The sequence below is a fragment of the Pieris rapae genome, chromosome 2 (genome assembly GCF_905147795.1).
Source record: "Pieris rapae chromosome 2, ilPieRapa1.1, whole genome shotgun sequence".
NCBI lineage: Eukaryota > Metazoa > Arthropoda > Insecta > Lepidoptera > Pieridae > Pieris > Pieris rapae.
The window spans coordinates 11,506,126-11,530,665 of record NC_059510.1 but is presented as its reverse complement, the minus strand read 5'-3'; the positions used below and the strand labels follow the sequence as shown (position 1 = coordinate 11,530,665).

At 32.8% G+C, this 24,540-nt stretch overlaps 2 protein-coding genes across 2 annotated transcripts; one reads left to right on the top strand and one right to left on the bottom strand.

The window, feature by feature from the left end:
* The first annotated feature begins 9,022 nt into the window (after positions 1 to 9,022).
* Positions 9,023 to 11,508, top strand: LOC111003160 (chymotrypsin-2-like). Its single transcript, XM_022273530.2, has 5 exons — positions 9,023 to 9,087; positions 9,185 to 9,353; positions 9,609 to 9,855; positions 10,551 to 10,706; positions 10,870 to 11,508. Exons 1-5 carry the CDS (start codon positions 9,039 to 9,041, stop codon positions 11,026 to 11,028), a joined length of 780 nt encoding a protein of 259 aa, XP_022129222.2. The 5' UTR covers positions 9,023 to 9,038; the 3' UTR covers positions 11,029 to 11,508.
* A 3,666-nt stretch (positions 11,509 to 15,174) lies between these two features.
* Positions 15,175 to 17,653, bottom strand: LOC111002052 (chymotrypsin-2). Its single transcript, XM_045632904.1, has 5 exons — positions 17,576 to 17,653; positions 17,037 to 17,223; positions 16,649 to 16,898; positions 15,701 to 15,862; positions 15,175 to 15,364 (listed from the first exon to the last, which is right to left on the bottom strand). The coding sequence occupies exons 1-5, from the start codon at positions 17,643 to 17,645 to the stop codon at positions 15,209 to 15,211; spliced, it is 825 nt and encodes a 274-aa protein (XP_045488860.1). The 5' UTR covers positions 17,646 to 17,653; the 3' UTR covers positions 15,175 to 15,208.
* Positions 17,654 to 24,540: the final 6,887 nt, after the last annotated feature.

The window sequence follows — 24,540 nt, the reverse complement described above, 5'->3', positions numbered from 1 at the left end:
CTTATTATATTATATTTTAATGAATTGATCAGTGTATGTAAAGATTTTAAATAGAACTTGATTGATATAGTCAGAGGACTCATTAACATACATGTTCCAGCGAGTGGCTCTCTCTATCGGTCTTAATCGCTCTCTCCCTTTTCTTTGACAACAACGCTGCACATCTTCGTGACGCTAATATTAATATTATTGCGTTTCATTCGTAAATTTTTTACTCTGATTTTTACTGTAATAAAACTAAGACCGGTTAGTTAACGCCAAACTTAGAAATTATTTATCTGTTTCAAAACTATTAAGACCTAATAATGTGGCTATGATGACGTATACATATCACCTAATTCTCGGGCGATTTTGGTAAAAGTGGGTATTCTAGATCTGTATTTAATAGTGATGTCAGTATCTCCCGTGGCTTGACGTCGCACTAGTTTTAAATTTTGCAGATATTTTTGTTGAGCTGGAGGAGTCTAAATCATTTTTAATGGCTTCTGGAAATTTAGACTTGTTATGTATAAATAAATCATTCCAAATTCCGTAGTATTTGTTTTGTAACAAACTTTGATTTTACGGATTTGCCTGGATAAAATTTTCCTATACAAAACACCTAAAGGGGTTTTGGTTGATTGGGGTTAATGATGAAAATTATTTATAGTTAAATTATTTATATTTAGTGAATACACAGTAGATAGGCCTAATCATTACACACGCTTTGGCCAACCGAAAGTACTTGCGAAAGAAAAAAGATTCTTCCCAAGCTTGGTACGTGAAGCCATTGAAATAAAAAAAACACCCCAATTTTAATAGAGAAGATGGCCTATAATTATCAAGCACCTGGGATCCAATAATATCCATATTAAAATCTCAAAACAAACAATCCGCGAAAATGGAGGACACCGTGAGCAATTTCTGCAAAAACACTTTTTTAGTCAATATAAACTACGAGAAAATAAATACAGATAATATAACTTTTTCTATAGCTCTGATACTTTTTGATTTACCAGAATTAGATCAAGTGGTAGATAAAAAAATATTATTCAATAAAATGTCAGGCGCTAAGAAGCAGGCGGTTGTGTGAAGTATTATTAAATAACCTAGTAAATACAAAGTGAATCCTATTAAAAAGTGTATCCCTTACTTTATAAAGATAATGTAAACAACGTACATTGGAGATCTTTCTCATGCATCCCGATTTATTGAGAAATTAGTGAAATATTAAATAAATATACAGTGAATAATTTTTATTACAAAACTACCCTCACCGATTTTAAATTAACGGCCATATAAATAACGTTTGTAATTAGACAATCAAAATTTACAAACAGCTATCTACTGTATACGAAGCTGAATAAATAGCCAAGTGCAGTGCAGTCGATAATGTAATTTAAAACAAAATCATACCGCAATTTATAGTGACTCACGCGCGTCCCTGGCAGCCATCACGGGCGAACGCTCTCTAAATACTCAGGTAGTTGAAATCCGTCATAAGCTCAGAACAAGCCTTGAAAAAGGCATAAACATAGAACTTCAATGGATTAAGGCCCACATTGGTATAACGGGAAATGAGAGAACGGCGCCTTAGCAAAGGAGGCGGCGGAAACATTGAGGACGAAAGTGGAATACGTTAAGATACCACTTTCTTACATCAGGAAAGAGGCTAGACAGAAAACGATATCGGAGTGGATATCCCAACAAACGGTACAAAGATACCCATACTGCTAAAACAACAAAATTCCTTATAAGTAGTGTTATAGACGACTACAAAATTATTAGACAAAAAAAGACCTAGACCACAAATGATGCAGATCTTAACAGGACATGGGGCATTTGCTGAATACCTGCACAGATTTGGCTTGAAGTCAGATCCGTCGTGTACTTGCGACTCACAAATAAGTCAGACAGTGATACATCTCATTATAGAATGTCCTGTATTTGGAGCCTCCAGGTGCGACCTCGAGGAACAAAGCAATGAAAAGATAACAACCGAGAATTTACCGAAAATATGAAAGATTTCTGTCTTGAAGCCTGAAGGGTTGCCCAGAACCAACAAAGATGGCTAAATATGGAGGAGGTCTTTACCCGTAACTGGGTACCCGACTAAGAAAACAATTATTTATATCATATTTCAACTAGAACTATAACAAAAAATTAAGAAAACTAAATACTAACATAGCTATAGTAATATTATTTAAGGTTGGCAATAAAAGGCTTTTGAAATTTTAAATTATGAAATATAGTTTTATTTCATACGATATTTATTTTGATCACATGTATTCCTTCTTGAATGATTAAATAATTCATTTAATTTTGCTCTGTATCCAATCGAAAAAACCATGGACTGAAGAAAATACATCGGGAAAGTCTTTGGCGCAGGAAACTGACCAGGATGCAATTCCTATTTGAATATATTTCTTCCTATCGTCCTGAATGATGAGAGGACCACCAGAATCACCCTGCATGAGAAATAATAACATTTAAAGATAATGATTTATAAGAATGTATTACATATATTGTTAACTTACACTTTAATTTGCTTCCCTTATTAATAACTATAATCCAGAGGCGTGTGATTGTGGGTTTTGGCGTAAGATCGAAGAACTTTCTCATTTGTTTTTACAGTTGTGTAGATGATCAGTCACTTATTGTGCCAAAAATGACTGATCATTTTGTATTCCCTCACGATATTTTAACTTTACTTGTTAAATGCAAACATAAACAAACATATGCAAACATAGAAATCCGGAGGTTTTGAAGACATTCACTATCCAGGTACTTTGATTTTACTTTTTTTTATTTATGTGACCTATACGATAACGAACTATAAGGATATTTAAAACCATTTTGATAAAGCCCGATTGTAACGTGAAACTATCATCTATTAAAAATGTTGTGCACATTATTTTGATTACTTACAAGGCATATCCCTTTGTTGTTCGGGCGCTTACCGCACAGTTGTCCGGCGTTTACGGGCGTCAATTGCCAGTTAGACGAGCGTTTTAATTGTTTGGTGCAGTCGTCATTGCTTATAGTTTGGAACTCCAACATTTGAAGATTGTTTGGGAATATTCCCTTCTGCTGTAATAATCATAAAATCAACCTATGAATATCAAGGAGCGAATTTAGTGTTTCTATATATTTTTTTATAAATAATGGAATTAACGCAACGGTGTTCAAATAATGCCACATGTCCTGAATGCCTTTTCCTACTAAATTCTTCTGATGTAAATAAACCGCTTTGTTACGTAACGCGTTACGCCCCCAGAACGCACAAGTTTTTCTTATTATTTTGTTTTATGTTTTCCATATTATATATAATATAAGTTGTAATAATTTTTGAAGACATACAGCGTCTATCATGGAGTTCGGGAGATTCCACCGAAATCAGGGAAACTGATTGTAGATTTTAGAGTCTGTGTACGAAAATCCTCATGAGGGATAAATTTCTTAATCTTGTATCGGTCGCCACCTTCGTCGAACGTGTATGTGCCAACGACTAGTGATACCTCTTTAAGTTTGCTGAAAGTTTTTTCAATCAATAAATTATCCTTAAAGTTAATAAAGCAGACTTGTGAGCAAGCATACGGAGGGAAAGGAGCTTATACATGTTAAATCATACAATTAAATAATAATATAATGGAAACGAAGACTATACTCACTCATTATAGCAACGAGCTGCTGTTAACACGTACTCTTCGTTTAAAATAGACCCTCCACAAAGTAGCCTTTCTTTGTTTCTGCTATAAAAGCGAATTGAAACTTGGTACTTAGCCATATCTGGAGTGGCATCACTGCTACCTATTATTCGGCTGTCTCCATCAATAGCTTTCGAAGCCTCAATTTCGCCTGTGAACGAACATTATTTTATTCAATATTCGGCTATGGTTCCTGCGTTCTAGTTTAATATACTGTGCACGGGGCATGGCAAATTATTTTGTAGTGGAAGCCGCAGCAAGAAAATATCCTTGAATTCAAATGATGGTCCAGATGGTGCGAAGTTAAATATTTCTCATAAGGATTGAAATTATTTATAAACTGTAACATTATCATTTAAAAACAAATTGCAAATTATGCATTATTTTACCAAGAACCATACACTACTTGACTTTCTGTTCGAGTCGTATTTGTATCCTTGGTAAGAACACAGTCACCATAGTATTAGGTTTAAATAATTTATAATTAAATGAAATTTATCTTACCAAGGAGTCCTTGGGACAAAACAAGTAGTATTCCAAAAAGGAGAAACATTTTATATATATATATATATAATATGCAAACGATGGAAATAATTAAAAAAAAAATAATTACTGTTGGCGTTCAATGATATCGGTAAATATAATTGAATTGTATGTGTGTTACCCAATGTTTTTTCACCAACTGGTTGCGATATATCCTTTTGCTGCATGGGGTAGGGTATATAATCGCGAGTACTGGTCAGTCTGATTAATCACGGCATCAATCCTTTACCGGATGCTACGGATAAAGGAAGCGCTCTTCAAATAGATTGAAGGACCTCCACTGCTTGTCATCAGTGCTGTTGCGGAGAGAAAACCTGGATGGAGAGGTTATCCCTCAGGTTATATATCCTTTTAGGTAGAGCTTGGGAGGGTTGGTATGGCCTTTTAGCAGTCCTCCCACCAAAAGGCTCAAGGCCCAAATTCAACTTACAGTAAGCGTTAACGTCGCCTCGGCTAAAGGTGGATGGGACCTTTTCGAGCAGATGGTTTCGGCATTTCCTATGGGAGGGAAGAGAATGGGTCTCTTAACAAAATTAAATGTAATGTACTGTGACCAAATGAGCCAATTTTTAAATAAGGGACATAATCTTTAAAAACATAAACAGCTGTTACCCAAATAAATAATATAAAACAGATTTTAAAACAATAAGGAAACTTTTATAAGTTTCTTAATATCATGAAAAATGCGGCCTTAGCATTCATTCATTATATTTCACTATTTCCTATCATATTCAATTTAATTACTTTTCTAAATTCATATTAAAACGAACTTACGTACCTATTCAAAATAATAAAGTACATTATAGCTCTTTTGTATTATGTTTTGTTGTGAACGTTACACTGAATATCTCAGTTTTTCTTGTTAAATTGTCAACCTTTTGCGCAACTCCTCATGCCTGGTCTTCCGCGCCCTTTCCATATTCCAAATAATTACTTAGCAATAACAAACCTGAGCGAGTCTATGCGGAAATGTGTAAACTCCACACGGCCTCATGTAATTGGCCTTGAAGTACTTGTGACCCCAGAGCTGGTGATTTCCTCGCTCAATGAATAAGTATCACAATACAGCAAGTAAATGCAGCTAGCATTAAAGGTATTATACTGTAACAGGTCTGTTTGTTTTAACAACTTTGTTATAATTTTAAATTTATCAATTTTTTATGATTACTTTTTCTATGTTGGTTAAGACATTTGTAAAAGCGTTGTTAAAGTAATTTTGTGGAGTATTTTTATAGTATGTGTAATACGAAATAATTGGTTCACTTTGTGACACAGAGATTTAAATAAATATTAAATCCTTTTATTATCCTTATAAAATAAGATTTAGGCAACAAAATGAAGCGGAACAAGGATCAGCCATTTGTAGAAAAATATTTGTGATCAATCGCGACACGTATATAATATTCTGTAGCTAAATAAAATTTAATTAATTTTAAAAACAGTGTCGAGTGACAATACATTGTTATTTTCTTTTAAATGTATTATTTTGTTTTTCAATTACACTTCTATGATTAAAAATAGCTTGACGTAGAACGAATAAATTTTTCTGTGTAAAAAATAAATTGTTTTCTTGAGTTATGTAACTAATTTATAAAGGTGTGTAATATTATTTTTATAATTGTGATAACGAAAATCTATACTACGCCCTCACTCCAGAAATCGCTAGAAAAATATATTTTTGGCCTTATAATCCACTTAAAAACGAAAGCCATATTCAAAAACATGCTAGACGTAACTAAAACGTTTTGACTGTATCGAGAGCAACGTCATATTAGCTGCACAAAGGAAATCTACACCAATGTCTTCGTGTTTACAGTAACACTTTTATGAAAGTCGTCTGTGTTTATACGATTCTCACTTTCCTGCAGCGACATTTGCATTCTCAATGTTTAAAATAACATATTTTCTTAAGTCCCAGAAGTGCAAGTTAAGTTTAATAAGACTTATAAGTATAGTCTTATAAGTTATTAATATTTGAACTGTTTCATAAATATATCTTAATTAAAAATGCTTAATTTTCGTGTCAAACTTAAGTGATAAAATTATAAATAGATTTGATTATAAAAAAAACATAATTTCCATTTTAAACAGCACCTAATTATTTTTATTATCAGCTAAATTTAAGTTTCGATTTTTATTCTAAAACCAATATACATTATCATGTTGCGGTGCTTGGCGCTTCTCTGCGTGTTGATATGGACTGCTCACGGTAGTTTTTCAAAGGATTGATTCTGAAGTTCATACAATTTTTATGAATAACAATAAGGTTTTGGAGATTTATCTTTTAACTCAAATCAAACCTGACCCAATCGCTGAGACGGGAAATAAATAAATTAAAAAATATTTTTTTAAGCTTGGAAAGTAGACAGTAAGAGAAACGGAGGCTGCTGAAGGAGAGTTGCCATGCCTGGCTTCACTGGTCTTAGTGTACGATTTCCTAAATGTGCTGAACCATTTCTGTGGAAACTCTATCTTTTACTAATCTGCTACGACTACGACAAGTGAATTCTGTATTCTTTAACTGACATCAACCGACAGGTGTTTTTTATTAGGATTTCAATCAATCTAAATTGTTGATAAGCATTGTAAATTCCTAAGCACTAGACCAATGATACACATAATTATAAATATATATTTATAATTCATTTTATATTAAAACTAATAAAAAATGAATTGTAGCTATCCTAAAAACCGAATAGAATTGTACGTAAAGTTTGCAAGCTGCAACCATTACACCATGTTCCACATAACATGTTAAAAATAAATAATAAGTAAAATAAATTAAAGACAAAGATTTGTTCTCTATCAGCAGGAGGCATGGTGAAATAGGAGCACGCACATACATTCTCGGGGGAACAACATCGAAATACATAGTCGAAACAACTAACATCACCGCATACACAAATTCAAGTACGACTAGCCATCGGCACCTCGCCATATTTTAGTGAGAGAGACCACCCGGCGCATGGACGCATAGTCGGTACAACCAACTTTTGAAGTGGCGGTGCGGAATATAAAATTAATAAAAGCATCAATCCTGAAAACTACGACAAAACTTCATTTGCGAACGACATAAGTCTAATTCCAGTGAACAGACATTCAGTTGGGGAAGAAAGTTGGTTTAGTTAAATTGCCGACAAAGGACACTCCGGGCGGACTCGATTTGATAATAGCTGTATTTGGATATATTGACGTAATTGTTTTACTTAACCCAAGCTACCACTTTTAACTATATATGGTATTGGAATTGGTAATTATTGACTATAATTATATCCTATGGAATTGGTACTAGACCGTTCGACTCTCATCATTAAGAAACAGATACTGGAATCTGAGATCACGGGTGGCGGTCTTGGTATTTTTAAACATCGTTGATAGGGATTTTTAAGACATATTAATTTTTCAAATTAACTGTGAAATTGGCAAAAGAATGTCAAGAAGGAAAACATTAAAAAAATCTTTCTACATAACAATATTTTGACCAAGGCATCTGTCAGTTAATTAAATAAGGTATGAGTAGTATAATAAACACACATATATGCACATACAAGATATATAATATAAGTAAATCAGTTGGGGGAATCTATCGGTTTACAAAATTCAAATTCATAAATTTTCCACTTTTATAAAAGTATCTAACTTTATCTATTCGTTTTCACGAATGGAAACGAAAGTTAGGTTAGGTTTACTACCTACCTTACATGTATTTAAAAGATTTTAATGCATTATTGCAGGGACATTCTGGAGGCACTCTTGTCCATAATGGAACAGTACATGGAATGACATCCTGGAACATTCCAAGTGGTAGAGGGGTGCCAGATGTATTCACCAGGGTTTATACTTATAAACCAGAGATACTTACAGAATACAGAACTTATAAACCGTTGAGATCCAATCCAGGTAAGTACCTGTTAGAAAACTTCCGATACACACTTATCGTTATCATAGAATGTAGTGTTATTATGAAAAAATGTGTGAGTGTACTAGTGTACAAACGTAAGAAGTGAAACTTCTTTATGACCTTATTGTTCGAAAAATGATCTATAGGCAACTTCACAGAAATAAGTTAAATAAATGTAATGAGATAACCTTTTACCTTATAAGTAATAAGATATGTATTAGTACCCAAGATTAGTATGGAATTTTATTAAATTTAATAGAATTATTACTACCGTTGTTATCGTTATTATATATTTTTCTTATTAATGGCTTATGATAACTCAAAATTCTGAAATCTCTGTGACACATGTCACACATGTTTCATATAGTGGACCAACTTACAGACTACTACTACTACTATACTTTACAGAAAATTATCTTAAAACAATTAAAACTCACTACCACTATTCAACACGTAGAAAATTAAAAAATGCATTACTATTACCCGACTTGATTTATTTGATATATTTCAATCATGAGGCTAGGAAAACATTGAATTATTAATTTATTAATTAATTATTAATAAACTACTAGTAGGTATACATTTTAAACGTTTAAAAAAAAATATTTTTCCAATTCTCAGATGTGTAAGTGCCGTTTTATAAGACGTCATAGGTTATTAATATTGTGAACTGTTTTATTAAAAAATGCGAAAATAATACACACCTCGGCCCATAACCTTAAAAGCATTTTTTGTTGGCAGGATGTAAAATAAAGCCAAAAGTCTTAAATTAAAATAAAAAACGTAAAAGAAATTGAAGTTTGATTTAAAAAAAATACATACTTTCCATTTTAAACGGCACCTAATAATTTTTTATTCGCAGGTAAATTTAAATTTCGATTATTATTCTAGAATCAACAAACATTATCATGTTGCGGTACTTGGTGCTTCTCTGCGTGTTGATATGGTCTGCACAAGGTAGGTTTTTTTAAAGGATTGAATCTGAAGTTTCTTAAAATTATCTCCTACGAACACATACGATGGAAAAAGAAATGAATTAAAACGTATATTTTAGCTTCGAAAGCAGTTCCGAAGATAGTAGGGGGAACGGAGGCTGCTGAAGGAGAGTTCCCATACCTGGCTTCACTGAGAGTATACGACTACCGAAATGTGCTGACCCATTTCTGTGGAAGCTCTATCATCTCCCATTGGCTGGTGATGACTGCAGCCCATTGCATGCTAGAGTAAGTATTTCTCACTAGCAACCTGTCACGATATGGCTGGGTTTTTTCTATTCATAATTAAAGTATGGATAATAATGATAATTAAATAAAGTTTTAATGTGACAAGATACAGTACACAAGTGTTATCTCTATTCCATAACAGGCATCACCTTAGACACGACCCGAGTTTCAATAGCATGAACAGAAGTGTTTTTGCTAACAACTAGAATAATTGCGCATATATATTAAAAAAACTCATATTAAATTATTTTATAGCTATCCCAAGGACAGAATTGAAGTAGTGGTCGGCACAAACGACTTTTGGAGTGGCGATGCGAAATACCAAATCGATAAATACATCAATCACGAAAACTACAACAAAACTTCACTTGCGAACGACATAAGTCTAATTCTAGTTAACAGACGAATTCAGTTGGGGGAGAAAGTTGGTTTATCTAAATTGCCGACAAAGGATACTCCGGGCGGACTTGATTTGATAATAGCCGGATTTGGATATATTGACGTAAGTGAAGAATTAACCCGATGCTACCACTTTGAACTTATTATTATTATATATTATTGAAATTGTTAATTATTGAGTATTTGTGTATCTACCATAAAACGTCATATCAAACTGATTTATCAGGTACATTCCAACTTAGGGATCAGGATTTATTAAATCAAATAAATTCAAATCAAAGTTTATTTATTCAGTTTAGATGCGACTTAAGCCATGCTTATGAATGTCAAAAACGTTTACAAAATTCGCGAAAGAGCAAAACTACGCCATCCGTTCGCAAGACTACCAGGAGGTCTTGTTCTGAGAAGAACGGGCAAGAAAAAGAAAGTGCAGAAAGTACAGTAGTTCTAGTAGACTATAGTTAGAACGGCTGTTTTATGTCGACTGGTATCTGTTTCGTATATGATATAAAAAAATGAATTTTTGAGATGAGAAATAAAGTTCTGAGATATTGACGCATTTTGTCATGTATGTGTATTGACTCTCTTGACTCTTCTCATCTTTGGGGCGGTTTCAATCCTCGGCTTTGGATTTCACCAATGGATTTTTGTGTATCGCATTTAACACTCGCGAGTACGTGAATGATAACAAAACAGATAGAGGAATCTTGAGACCAAGACTCTAGCGCTACTGGTATTTTTGAAACATCGTTGACAAAGTCTTTTATGTCAGTTAAATTTTTCTACATCTCTTTTTAGAATTATAACACACGTCCTAAAAGATTGCTAAAGCTGACTGTGAAATCACTAACAGTAAAAGAATGTCAAGAGAAACTTAAAATGTATGAAAACACGAATCCAATCACTGATAAACAGCTCTGCACATATAAAGATGATAACCAAGGGACCTGTCAAGTAAGTAAATAATTTATTAGTAATAAATACACATATACATACACACAATAGTAAATCAATGGGGCGAATTAACAGTGACACCAATAAAAGTGATTCTTGATACAATTTTTTTAACATTTAATCTAACCCTTTCTTAAAAACTTATTTTAATGAATTGTTGCAGGGTGATTCTGGAAGTCCTCTTGTCTATAATGGAACTGTAGATGGAATAGCATCCTTCAACGTTCCATGTGCTAAAGGAGTGCCGGACGGATTCACCAGGGTTTATAAGTACCTGGATTGGATTACAACGACTGCCGGAAAACTTCCAATACCTATTTAAAATAGTGTTATTACAGAAACTTTTTCATTTTTCACAATTGATAAGGAAGCTGTTATTTTTTAATTGCCTCGACATTTTAATAAACCCATGTTAAATCGTCTACTCTATTATCTTCCCATGTACCTTTATTATTGTATGAAAATTACCAGATCATCAATGTAAATAATTATGTGATTTCTTTTTTACCCACCACTCCTATTATTATTGTCTACTACTCCTTAATTTTTTTTTAAATCACACAAATTTAAGCCGTCACTTATAATAATTATAGAGGAGGAAAAGATCTGAAAAGATCAGCTGGCATAAACTGGTACTCCATAGTACAAGACCGACAAAAACGGGCATCTTTGGAGGATGGACTCATAAATAACTAAAAAGTAAAAACCAACCAAACCTACTAACCAAAATCAATGTTTTGGTTACTGTAAAGTAGCAACCAACTATTGTAAATCAGAAAATAAAACGTGCGAACGTATCTCACTTCTTCTTGTTTCTTCTATCTATGTTTTCCATGATCATTTTGTATGATCATTTGATATTTTAAAACTGAGTACCGAGAGGTTTTTATTCGTCTTTTTCTCTCGGCCTACAGCCTCTGTCTTTTTTGCCGAGGAGTATGGATGTCTACTGAGACAATACAAATAAAAAATTTGATGACGTGGAATAAATAATACCAGTCTATATTATGTTTCATAATAAGTACATTTTTATTTTATTTTTATATTGTTGTTGCGTCCCCACACTTTGGAACTTATCTAGTCGCGTACACTGTGGTACTTTATCATTGCTCAAACAATCAAAGATATTTATAATTTTATCAAAATATTCATGAACACGCCTCCACGTTTTTTGGCGCTACATTATTTAAAAAACGAACCTCGAAGCTCTTCAAGTCAAAACTTACTTATACTAAGTGGAAATCTCGATACGCAGCAAAATTATTTCAAAATCCTCTCTCTGTCCTATACCGCGCGCGATGCGTCGCAGTTCTAACTTGTCGAAATGAATTCTTTGATTCTTTAGCTATTCAAAGGTGTAATTGAATTTAGGATGGAGATGATAGATATGAATCTGCAGCATCAAATTGTATCCCCCGATTTTGTTATAGGGTTTTTGACTTGCCTCCCACTATGGAAGCAATTTTAAAGACGTATTCACGTCAAAAAACTTGTTAACCAGAAATTACTCACCAAAAATCGTGAACTGTCCTTTCATTCAACTAAATTGATAACTCTTACCATATTGTTCAAAGAATTGTTTTAATTGGTTCTTCAGGCCACAATCAACAAAACCGCCTCGGCCTAGTGACAATTAGGTTAAGGATTATTATGAAGCAGTTATTCTTTAAAGCTATTTAAATGACAATATACGGGAAACCACTTTTTTATTTGAAAAAATACGTAATTTATGAATCGGCGTCAATTCTAAATAAACATTAGAAAGTTGGTGGTACTTGGCGGCGGGAACTTGGAAAAACGTATCGTGGTTGGTAACACAGAAGGCAAAAGATCACCTGGCCGTTCACCAACTAGATGGACCGACCAAGTGAAAGACTCAACGTCTTCAAAGCTATACAGTGTGATGAGGGAAGCGCTGGACAAAAATCGATGGAGGCGGGTGGTCCGCTCTAGATGCTTCGTTGCTGACCACGACGGTCAGACATGAGCTGCCGACTAAAGACAGCGATGGTCGGCGGTATCACTTAACATCAGATGAGCCTCCTGCCCGTTTGACCCTTGTTCTATAAAATGTAATTTAAAAATAAACGGACCAAATTTGAGTCTAGTTGCGGAAAATGATGCCGACGACCTACCTGCTTAACTTACACACGCGGCACAAAAATGTTTCAATTTGTACCCCGGGTCAGAGGGGTAAGAAACATCTACCGGGCAGGATATCTGAGTCCCGGTAAGAAAGAGGAAAGGCGAGTCTCTAAGCGAAAGTGGACAGCGTGGATGTCACAGTTAAACCCTCTTACATTTGTAAAGTTCACGGCGAGTGTATTAGGGGGTTTACAGAATTTTCTGTTCATGAATTTTTAATTCTTTTAAAAACTACTATATAGGTTAAGAAAATTGTAAATACTGTATATTTTATTATTCTTCTAATATATTGTAATCAGAAAAAAACAAATATATATTTTATTAAAAACCCTATTATTTATGTTGTTTAGTTGATATTTAGTGTAAATGCTGTGTACAGATATAACTGGAAGTCAGATTTTTAAATGTTGTTTAGTATGTAATAATTTTATGTATGTAGTCAGTCTGTTTTCTGTTTTTGTACCTAAATGTGAAAATAAAATAAAATAAATTCCGAAATGTTCGTGTAATTAAAGCGTAAATCGATATTTAAGAAGAAACATTACATTTAAATTATACATTTACCAAGAAACATTTAAATTATAAAATTCTAATTAATATCAAGGTTGAGAAGTAATTATTATTTTAAAACAAATACGTTAAAACTCGTAAAAAATCAATTAAAGTTATTTAATTGAAAATACCTATTTATACCTATTTAACACTGAAAATATTTAGCAAATGCAAAACGCGTTAATGTAGAAATTTGCCAATACTTTTATTGTTTTTCGAAGTAATCTCCGTAATCTCTACACATCAGAAGGAGACATTGATAGAGTATGTGAGTGGAGCAAAAAAAATGCTTTTTAAATATTGAACTTCCCATGGTGACAAACTTTTACAAGTCTTGTCTGTTTGGACGCCGCATGGACCTAAATACTGCCTTATGTTGGAGCGCGTTAAGAATAAATTTACACGATACCTTTATACCAGATTCTTATATCACCATATCCTTTAATACCTTCACTGAAGCTGCGCTAGATTAAGAGTTCCTACAACCGACCTTGTACAAGTCACATACTACTGACGATATCGTACGACGTCTATTTTCCCGGACTTGAAACCTTCACAGAGACATGCAAAGTCCACAGCTGTTTTTTTATTCTACCAATCAATAAGTTTAATCCTTGTGTATACACAGCTACAGTCGCACGGGGTTCTAAGTAATATATTAAATTTACAGGAATTATTTTCAAGAGATAGATTTTACGGGAAAATACTTGTCGTGGCGCATAAAACAGTCATATAGCTGGGGGGTGGGGTGTAATAAGTAAAATATTTTTGGAGTTTACTCCTTTAGAATCGATTTAATCATTCACCAATTTGTAGTTGTGGGAGCAGTGTTGGTCTAGTGACTTCAGCGTGTGACTCATCACTGAGGTTCTATCCTCGCCTGTGCCTTATTGGATACTTTAATTTCTATGTGCGCAACAAAACACACAACAATCAAATCACACAAATGACTATGACAAAGATCTCTGATGCCCAGACCTATAAACTACTTTGTGTGATACTTTTGAGTTACTTCACCCTGGCTGATTACTTATGGATTTGTCTATATCTATGTATATGTAGATATAAACAAGATAATATATATAGAATTTGTATTCGTTTTTACAACAAACTCCCAAGCGAAATTAGATAATAATCACTAAAGTTCAAACAATTTGTATTAAAAACTTGGCGATTGAAAAGAGTAGCGGAAAGTTTCTTGTCAGTTCTTCTTGCCCACTGTATGGCGTTGACTTGCGAACTGGTTGTAAATGTTATCTAACAATTAATGTATTATATTTGACGTTCATAAGTGCATTTGTTTGAATGTCAAAAACTTGTCACAGCTGTAGAAAAAGTTGTATTATCGGTATTTATTTCCTCGGAGTTGGTATCGACTAAAAGATGAAGGGTTTCTGCGGATATTGCTCACAGTGTTTGTATTGAGATTTTAATTTGGATTTTATTCTCTACAAGAGAAAAACAACTGTCTGCCCTGCACACTAGGTCAATCAATACACAGACAGTAAAATAATTTTCTTAACAAATTTTAATTAATAAAATGTTAGAATGTTGGTATTTGGTTGCCATTTTGAAATTAGATTTTGGATACCTAAATGTAATAAATGCAACTTGCATTGGATCATTTTATCGAGTTTGCTCGTGGGAATCTCATAGGTGAGGTTTTAACCGTTCATTATCTCTCTTAATATACAATCGTTAGTGTTTTATAAAGGGGTTATTTGTATTTTTTAAGCATACAATAAAATATATTTTTATTTTATATGATATTTATTTTGATTACATGTTTTAAATTATTCAATAATTCATTTAATTTTGCCCAGTATCCAATCGTAGTAACCATGGACTGAAGCAAATACATCAGGAAAGTCTCTGCCGCACGGTACTCCCCAGGATACGACTCCTATTTGAACAGTTTTGTTCTTCTCGTCCTGCATGACGAGAGGACCACCAGAATCACCCTGCATGAGATAATAACATTTTAAGGCATTGATATACAGGAATGTGTTATATTGTTAATCAACACGGTATTCTTATTAACAACAATAATCATTTGTTTTTATAGGTAGGTATATGATCAGCCGTTTTTCCCGTCAGGATAAGAAATCATCTCTCGATGTTTTAAATTCACCGTATTAGCAAGTATTATATGCAAACATTGAAACTCATAACGTTTGAAAACAGGTAACAGGTTCTATTCAGGTACTATGATATGACCTTATTTTTAAAACCATTTTGATAAAGCCCGATAGTAACGTGAAACTATCATCAATTAAATATGTTATTTGATTACTTACATGGCATGCACCTTTGTTGTTCGGGCGCTTAGCGCAGAGTTGTCCGGCGTCTACGGGCACATATGACGGGTAAGGCGAGCGTTTTAATTTTTTTGTGCAGTCGTCATTGCTTATTGTTTCGAACTCCAACATTTGAAGATTGTTTGGTACAGTTTGGTGTCTCTGTAATAATGATGTTAAAATAATGACACCTCTCCCTAATGTCCTTTTGTTACCAAATATATATAACAAACATTAATATTTAACCCTTAAATATATAAAATATTTCTCTAAAATATTTCATTAAAAGGAGTCCCTTTAGGCAAGGTTCCGAAGATACTGGTAGTGGAAATTTTGCGAATCTCTAGTGATTCCAAAAGGAGCAGTAACGAAGCACAAACGTTAGTTGTTTAGTGCAGTCGTCATTGCTTATTGTTTCAAACTCCAATATTTGAAGATTGTTTGGTACAGGTATCGGTTTCTGTACACGACAATTATTGTATATCAAGTTGAGAATTAAGTAGTTTTGTTGTTTCCATTGTTTATAAAGAAATGTATTATGTTTAATTATGTTAAGTTTCTTCTCCAACATTTGAAGATTGTTTGGTACAGTGTTACATCTCTGTAATAACGATGTTAAAATACTGCCACCTCCCCTGAATGATACTTTGTTACTCATTTATTGAAGTGATAACTTCTTATGTAGGTAAACCGCTTCATTACGTAACGCGTTACGGCCCCAGGACGCACACATATTTTTATCACACAATCTTCAACAGTGGCATTGCATTAATTCGTTACATAGCAATTAACATTTCATAATTGAGCTTATATTCTATTTTCATACGCGAGTAGTTAATATAAAGTAAAAAATAAAATCCTATATAATTTAAAACCCGATGATCCAGGAACCGTTTACTGATAAATTTCTAAAAACATTTAGTGAATACTATATATTAATGTACTCACATAGTTTTCGTATCCCCAGCCAGTCAAGAGACATTTTTTTCCGATGGGTGCCTTTTCTTTTAATAACTCAATGGGTTGAATCTTATCGCTGTATTTAATTTTACCTTCGATCTGTACGACGGCTATGTCATTCCTTAGCTTCTTCTTATCATACTTCTCATGGGGGATCAATTTCTTAATCTTGTATCGGTCGCCGCCTTTATCGATCGTGTGAGTGCCAACGACTATTGATAAATCTTTCATCTTTTTCCTAAAAGTTATTTTGTAAATCAAAAAACTATTATTACAGTTCATTTAAATGATTCCCTGCAAACCAGACTTAAATGCATCATGCCTTGTGAGCAGCATACGCAACTAATATATTAATAGAAACGAAAAATATACTCACTGATAAACGCAATGAGCTGCTGTTAACACGTACTGTTCGTTTAAAATAGATCCTCCGCAACTGTGCCATTCTTCGTTTCCGTAATGACCACGCATTGATATTTGGTAATTTGCCATACCAGGAGTGGCATCTTTGCCACCTATAATTCGGCTGTCTCCATCTATAGCTTCCGAAACGTCCTTTTCGCCTGTACACGAATTGTATTTTATTCGGCTATGGTTCGTGCGCGTTACTTTAATATAATGTGCACGGGACACGTCATAACAAAGCATAAAAATAGAAAGAATTCATTGAATTCAAATGACGGTGCAGATGGTGTGAAATTAAATAATTCTCATAAAGATAAAAATTCTATGGAAGAAGTAACATCATCAGTTGCGACATAAATATTGCGATATATGTAAATAGTGCATTGTTTTAACAAAAAATTCAATACGCTATTTGACTCTTACTTGCTATTCGAGTCGTGTTTGTATCCTTTGTAAGACTACACTACTATTGGGTATAAATAGGTATTAATAAAATAAAGTTTAATTTACCGAGGAGTCCTTGGGACAGAAGAAGTAATAATACAAAATTGAGAAGCATTTTCCTTGGAGTCCTGTCCATGCTTTGAAATTTCTAATTTTCTACAGAATATTTATACTAGGTACTACTAGTCTAATTTACATAAATTTAAATTTAAATGAAAAAAATGTAAAATTATTAAAAAAAAAACATAATTAGTATTGGTGTTTAATAATATCTATAAATATAATAGGATTGTATGTCTGTTACTAACTAATTTTAACTACTAACTAACGTTAATTCATTGGTTGTAGTAATTGATGCATATGGTGTTTAACTGTGTAGAAGTGGCGAGTAGACGCCAACTTCATCCATTGAGCTCACTTTATCTGTGGTCTTTACCTAAAACTACAAGTTTATACAATTGTATTTTAAATTGTGTGTTACTAAAATAAGTAACGAGCAAAACCACACAACGCGTTGAAAGGATTCAAAGATCTTTTACGCGACACCTAGCGTTCAAAAGCAGAGGATTCTCTCATAGGCACCCATACGAACAGCGGCTTAAAAAATTTAATATGCTTTCACTGTACGATCGGAGGACTTTAGCCGGTGTTACCTTTTTACATAAATTGCTACATAATCATATACAGAGCAGTGACCTCTTACAGGGTATTAAAATTGTAGTCCCATACTCGTTCCCTAGGTCTAAAATCATCAATATTTTCCAAGTTCCTTCTCCCAAAACCAACCTAGGAGTTCAGGCACCTCTCGTTCGAATTCTTCGCAACTCTATCGGATTAAACACAGCTTATCCGGAGCTGGATATATTCGGTAGTGGGCTGATCGGTTTTAGAAAAAGCATTGTTGGGTGCCTTTCTCAAACCTGTAGGTACGCTAACTAGCTACGTACGTAATTCGCTGTTTTGCTGATGATGTTTCTTTTTCTCTATTTTAAGTTCCAACATTCTTTGTAATTTTATTTTATTTTATTGTGTAATTATCTTATCTTGGTTATGTTTTAAATTGTATTTTTTTTAGCATAACTTATGTTTACTATTATATTGTCAATATTGTTAGATATAAGATTTTATAAAATTATCAGTAGAGTTAATAATATGTATGATGTTGTAAACTTAATAAATAAATAAATTAAATTCAAATAACATCTGTAATCGTTTACATGAAGTGTTCGAATTGTTTAACATTATGTTTGTTGAATCATTGTTAAAACCTCATTATTTAAATTAGCAGTTAAGAAAATTAACAATTAATTGTTATACCACGTATGAACACTTTCCATGGCCTTGGAGTAATTTCGGTAACGGCTTAGACTAGAAGGCGCACTCAGTGTAGTAATGGAAAAATTAATATAATTTAAAATAAAATTTAAAAAAATCTCAATCAGTATAAATCCCAGAGACAAAAATATTCTCATAATATTCCTGAAAAAAAAATTTTTTTTCACAAAATAATTTTTCACAGAATAATTACATAAGTTTGCTCTATTACCCAAATACTAAAATAAACCTCCTTTGAAATTTAAATTCGGAATACCATTCGGAAGCCATTCGATGTCATAAGTACTCACGCACAGTCACCATAGTGAAGTAATAAATATACCCCTCTTAAAAACTTTTAGTAGCACAGATTACCACACATTTTATATTTATAATGTCCATAGTGATTATGACGGTTTAATAGCGTCAGATTAAGTAAAAAAACTTGACGCCAACATAGATATGAAAAATGAAATTCTAAGAACTCGCAATACTACTTATTTTCTAGAAAATATTATATCAACATTTTAAATATGAAATGTGTGGTAATCTGTGCTACTAAATTTTTTTAAGAGGGGTAAATTAATTACTTCATTATAGTGACATTAGAGACATTAGAGTGTGCGTGAGTACTTATGACTTAGAATGGCTCATAATATTTGAATTCTGACAAATACTTAAAGATTACTTCAGGACTTATAAATCAAATCAAATCATAATAGCTTTATTCATCTTGATGCACAATCTGAAACTCGTGTAAAGGTTTCTATTAATTTGCCCAATGGACAAGTAATATTAAACTCAATTAAATTTGGATCACCATCTGCTCTTGTAAAATGTGAAAATGGTTATGCTACTACTATCCTCCCAAATTCATCTGAAATTAATTACGAAATTAAATTCACTAAACCTCTAATGGTTACAAATTACAATGAAGAAATAATTAATACAAAGAATGATTGGCAATATACTAGGGCATTAAAACACTTTCGCCCTTACCTATATGGAAAAAAAAATACATTTAATACTGATCATAGGCCAATGGCCTATTTTTTTATTATTAGTTGGCTAGATTCCCTCAAGCAATAGTTAATTGAAGATTAGCTGAATATAACTTTATAAGTCTTTCATAAGAATGGAAAGCAAAACACCACTGCTGATGCGCTCTCGCGGTTAATTAAATGCAATAATAAGGATTTTATGAAATTCTCTATACGTATATAGGTAATATAATACAGCTGTACTAAGTAAATGTTTAACTGGACTTATAATGGAAAATAGCACTAAACTAAGAAAAACGAAGCTATAGTGTTGTAGGGGGGCTCCATATACTCCGAAATTTACAGGTGTGTGTGTTTCAATTTTTAAGGCCATGGAAACAAAATAACAATTATAAATTTCTCATCAATATCAAGGTTGAGTAGTAATTAGTTTTTGAAAAAAATTAAGTAAAACCTGGCAAAAAACTAATTAGTTTTTATTTTATAACCAGTTATTTAATTTAAAATACCCATTTATATATTGATATTCAAGAAGTAAGCATTCACGTTATTAAGTAATAACGTGAAAGTAAACAAACCACCGATGAAAGTCAACACGTATCCCTAAGAGATGGAGCTTATGTAATAGGATAGTGTGATCCACTCTATCGAAAGCATTCTCAAAGTCTGTAAATCACACCAACCTGTGCACCACCATCCATACTTTGTAGTACGTAGTTTATGAACACGGTTAAGTTGGTTATCGTGGAACTATTTAGTAATAAAACCATGCTTAAACCAGACTTGATAAATTATATTTATAGGCTTTACTGAAAATGTTAAGTATTGATATTGGGCTATAATTGTCAATACTCAACCGCGAGCCACTCTTATGAACCTGGATTATTTTAGCGACAGGATAAATGGCAAATGTGTTCAGAATGACGTAAATGATTATGTATTAGATTGAGCACTATTCTATTCTAATCTGTAGGATTACATGGTATAAAGGTGTTGCTTGTTAAAAAAAACCCGACGAAAACCAGCCTATGTGGGGTAAATTGAAATTAAGGGCTATAATATAATGATCGTTTGGGCTTAATGAATAAATATATAGAAGGTATTCTATAAATGCTGTAAGTCTTACAGACTGCGAATCATCTGGTGGTATGTATGTATGTGTCAGAATTGTCGTATCCAGATTCCATTAAAGGGAACCCGCCGTTAAATTGTTGAAGATAATGACGTAAGCAATACTGACGTCATAGATTAGTTTGTTGGCATCAGCCATTTAATTTCGTCATTAGAGTCTATGATTATATATAAATTTTCGCCCATACATACATTTAGTTCGCGTTTATTGCATTCATTCGACGCAAACATGCTGGCTGTAATAATAGGTATAGGCGGTAATAATATAACAGTCAACCAGGTACGCCAAACACCGTTGCACGTACGTCCACTCGGACCTCTCTGCGCATGCAGCGACCTTTTCGTGTTTACCATAACACCGCCGCCCGACGTTTTAGCTGAATTATTAGAATTTGAGAAGTACGTCATATCAATAATCGCAGTTTAAAAGCCAGATGTTAATCAAGTCTCGGTAATTGAAGTCGTTCATAAGTATGTTCTGTTTTAATTGTAATGTTTTTGTTCGCAATCCACGGTTTTTGATAAAACAAACTCCGGTTATTATTGAAGTGTATCTTCTTTAACTACGTTGGAAAAAAATTACCGTCACATTTTCCGTTACGCGTCGAACTTCACAAACAATAATGTACAAATATTGCAAGTAATCAATAAACTGGATCCGAATTTGCAGGACGAAGAAACAAGTTGTCAAACTGTGTTGTGCAGTAAGAACTAAAATTATTTCATACAAAAGACTACAAATTGCTTGATAGATCGCAGGTTTAATCCGATGTTTTATTGAAAGTTTTGAAATGGAATGGTCTCACGAGAAACCTTGAAATTAGTCGGATTACTTCAAGTAAAAGCAGCGCTTTGGGATCCTAGCAATTGTGAATCTGCGAGCGAGAAACAATAATGCAAACAAGAGCTTCCTGTATTTAGAATATCGGTCTACGACATAACAAAGAAAATACAGCATTTGAGGGATCAACAAATTAATAACAGAGAATTAGGTCGAGAGGTTCTAGCCCGTTCTCAAGGAGCAAATGATAAATAGTTACGTTACAAATTAATATGCATGTGATTACTTACATTCTTTAAAGGACTCAAATAAGCTATACAAATTTATTCATTCTGTAAGTTGTCCTATAAAAGTAATATTCGAAACAAATTACTTACTGTCTCGGCAATTATATAATTGGCCAATATGAATGGTAATTAGTAATAGTTCGTTTTTTAATAGTTTACTTAAGATATATGCTTATGCCTAATTCAGGAATGTGACATTTGAAAGGCAAAATTATCTCCTATGACTTTTCAGGATAGTTATACATTTAACAATACATTAACCAATAATGCAATATCACCTGATGAGACCTAAAAATGATGCCTTACCACCTTCTAAAATGGCAAGAACTGTATTCATAGATAAATAACTAATAAATTTTGTGAGCAGGATTTTTCTCGTCGGAGATTTTGCTAAGTTACACAGACCCTAGTACTTGACAGTAAGTCGTGTCTCCTGATACTCACTTTACCCATATTTTAAATCATACATACATTTAATGTTTATTTGTTCGCGTTGAAGACGAACTATGGGATTTGGATTCTTTTACCATCAGATTCCTACATTGACTCTGAGGAACATTGGCTATATACTATCAATTGTCTATATTATATTATTTATACTATATCCTGTATTTGATTCACAAATTTGCTCTCTTACAAAAGCGGGAGAAGGAGCGTGTCACGTAAGTATTTTTTTTAATGCAAAGAAGAGAACTGCATAAAATCGTTATTATTTATTTAACCCCGGCTAAATCTAAAGTATTGTTCTGATCATATCGCTAATGTAAGGTTCGGTAAAATATAGTTATGTGATATAAAAAAAATATAATAAGTCACTTAATCGAGAGCTTTGCAACATATCCAACCTGTATTGTATTTTTCTACTCCTAACGTTTTACCAAGACTAAACTTATGTTTACTGCACTGCATATAATGAAGTCTCATACGTTTTGCTGTTTATTTACCTAGCTTGGATATCACATAGACAAAATACACAATAAATACTTTTATTTATTTAATTTTTTTTTATTGCAAATAGCGTTTGTCACTTTTACAGTGTGTTAGTTAAATACATAATTATAAAACAATTTAAGATATAAAAAGCTTATTCGAAGTGGTCCCCATTGGTTGCACTACAGTCTTTTAAACGTTATCAATAGATACACGTACTCTTTCCATGGGAAAATTCTCCACTGCCAATCGTGCGGAACGCGCAGTTTGAGGTCGCTTCGAGCCACTAACCAAACCCTGTTGCTGATATATTTAATAATAAGACTAGAAAATACGTGGTAATTAAGTCAATATATAAAGCGTAGGCAGTTCTGAAAAGGAAAATAAGTAAGTGAAAATATATGAAAATTTCTATCACATTTTCAAAGAACATACATGTACCATAGCGAGTACTGCAGGATAGTGTGTAGGCGAACGGTATGTTTTTTAATATTATGAGATGATTACCTTTTAGTGTAAGTATATTTAATTTATAATTTTAGGAGACAGCTTTGTACCGACCCGATACTAGCTTTACGGTGACGCAGACCACTTTCTTTTGGCTAAAAACAAACATATAGTTATGATGTTGTATCTCTAGGCCGTATGATACAAGAAATATATACGGTATGCCAAAGTATGATAATTGTACACAGACAATGCTAAAATTCAATTATTATTATTTTATTTAAAACTAAGAAAACGTAAAATATACATTTTTTTTATAAAACTAGATGATTTATTACTTTAGATACGTCATATTATTTAAATTTAGTGTTGTAGGCTACATACTATTCCATTTTTATTGTTTCATTCATCAAATTTTTAAGATAAATTACATAAAATAGGTTTGTAATGAACATTTACTGTTTCATTTTTGCTATCGCCCTGATTGAATTTAATTAGTGGTACCCTCTCATACGATTTATATCCCCATGCTATTACTCGATTCTGTGCCTGAAGGCAAATTGACAAATCCTAAAATCCTAGCTCACTGTAACATGTCAACATCAAAAGGATCGGATATTCATTTGAGACATCGATATAGTAACATCAAACGTTTCGAAACAAATATTCGTTGGCCACTACATGTTATGACTTGTTTCTTTTGTTATTACGCCATTATTTAATTGTTTGTTAGCAGTACCAGTCCAATATCTCTGATAAATATAATATGTCTGATACGAAATTGGTTTATTATAATATTACTTAAAATTCATTTATTTTTACTTTTGAAGTTAAACTTCTTTAGAATCGTTGTGATTTCAAACCGGATGCAATTAAAATTTAACAGTAAAATATATTTTTTAAACTAAATTTTAATCCTACATATAGATAGTGAAAAACTCTTAATACATATTATTAATAAAAACTTTGTTTTTGAAGGTTTCACTTCTACCACGTGTGAATTGCACATTTGTTTTATTTAATTTTCCACTTCCGTTTGATCTGTTTTAATAACGTTAAAATCAATTAATTCAACGGACGGTGTGGGTGACATGCAGTGTAATTGTTTCGGGATGGCGTCTGGTAAATTAATATAGGCGT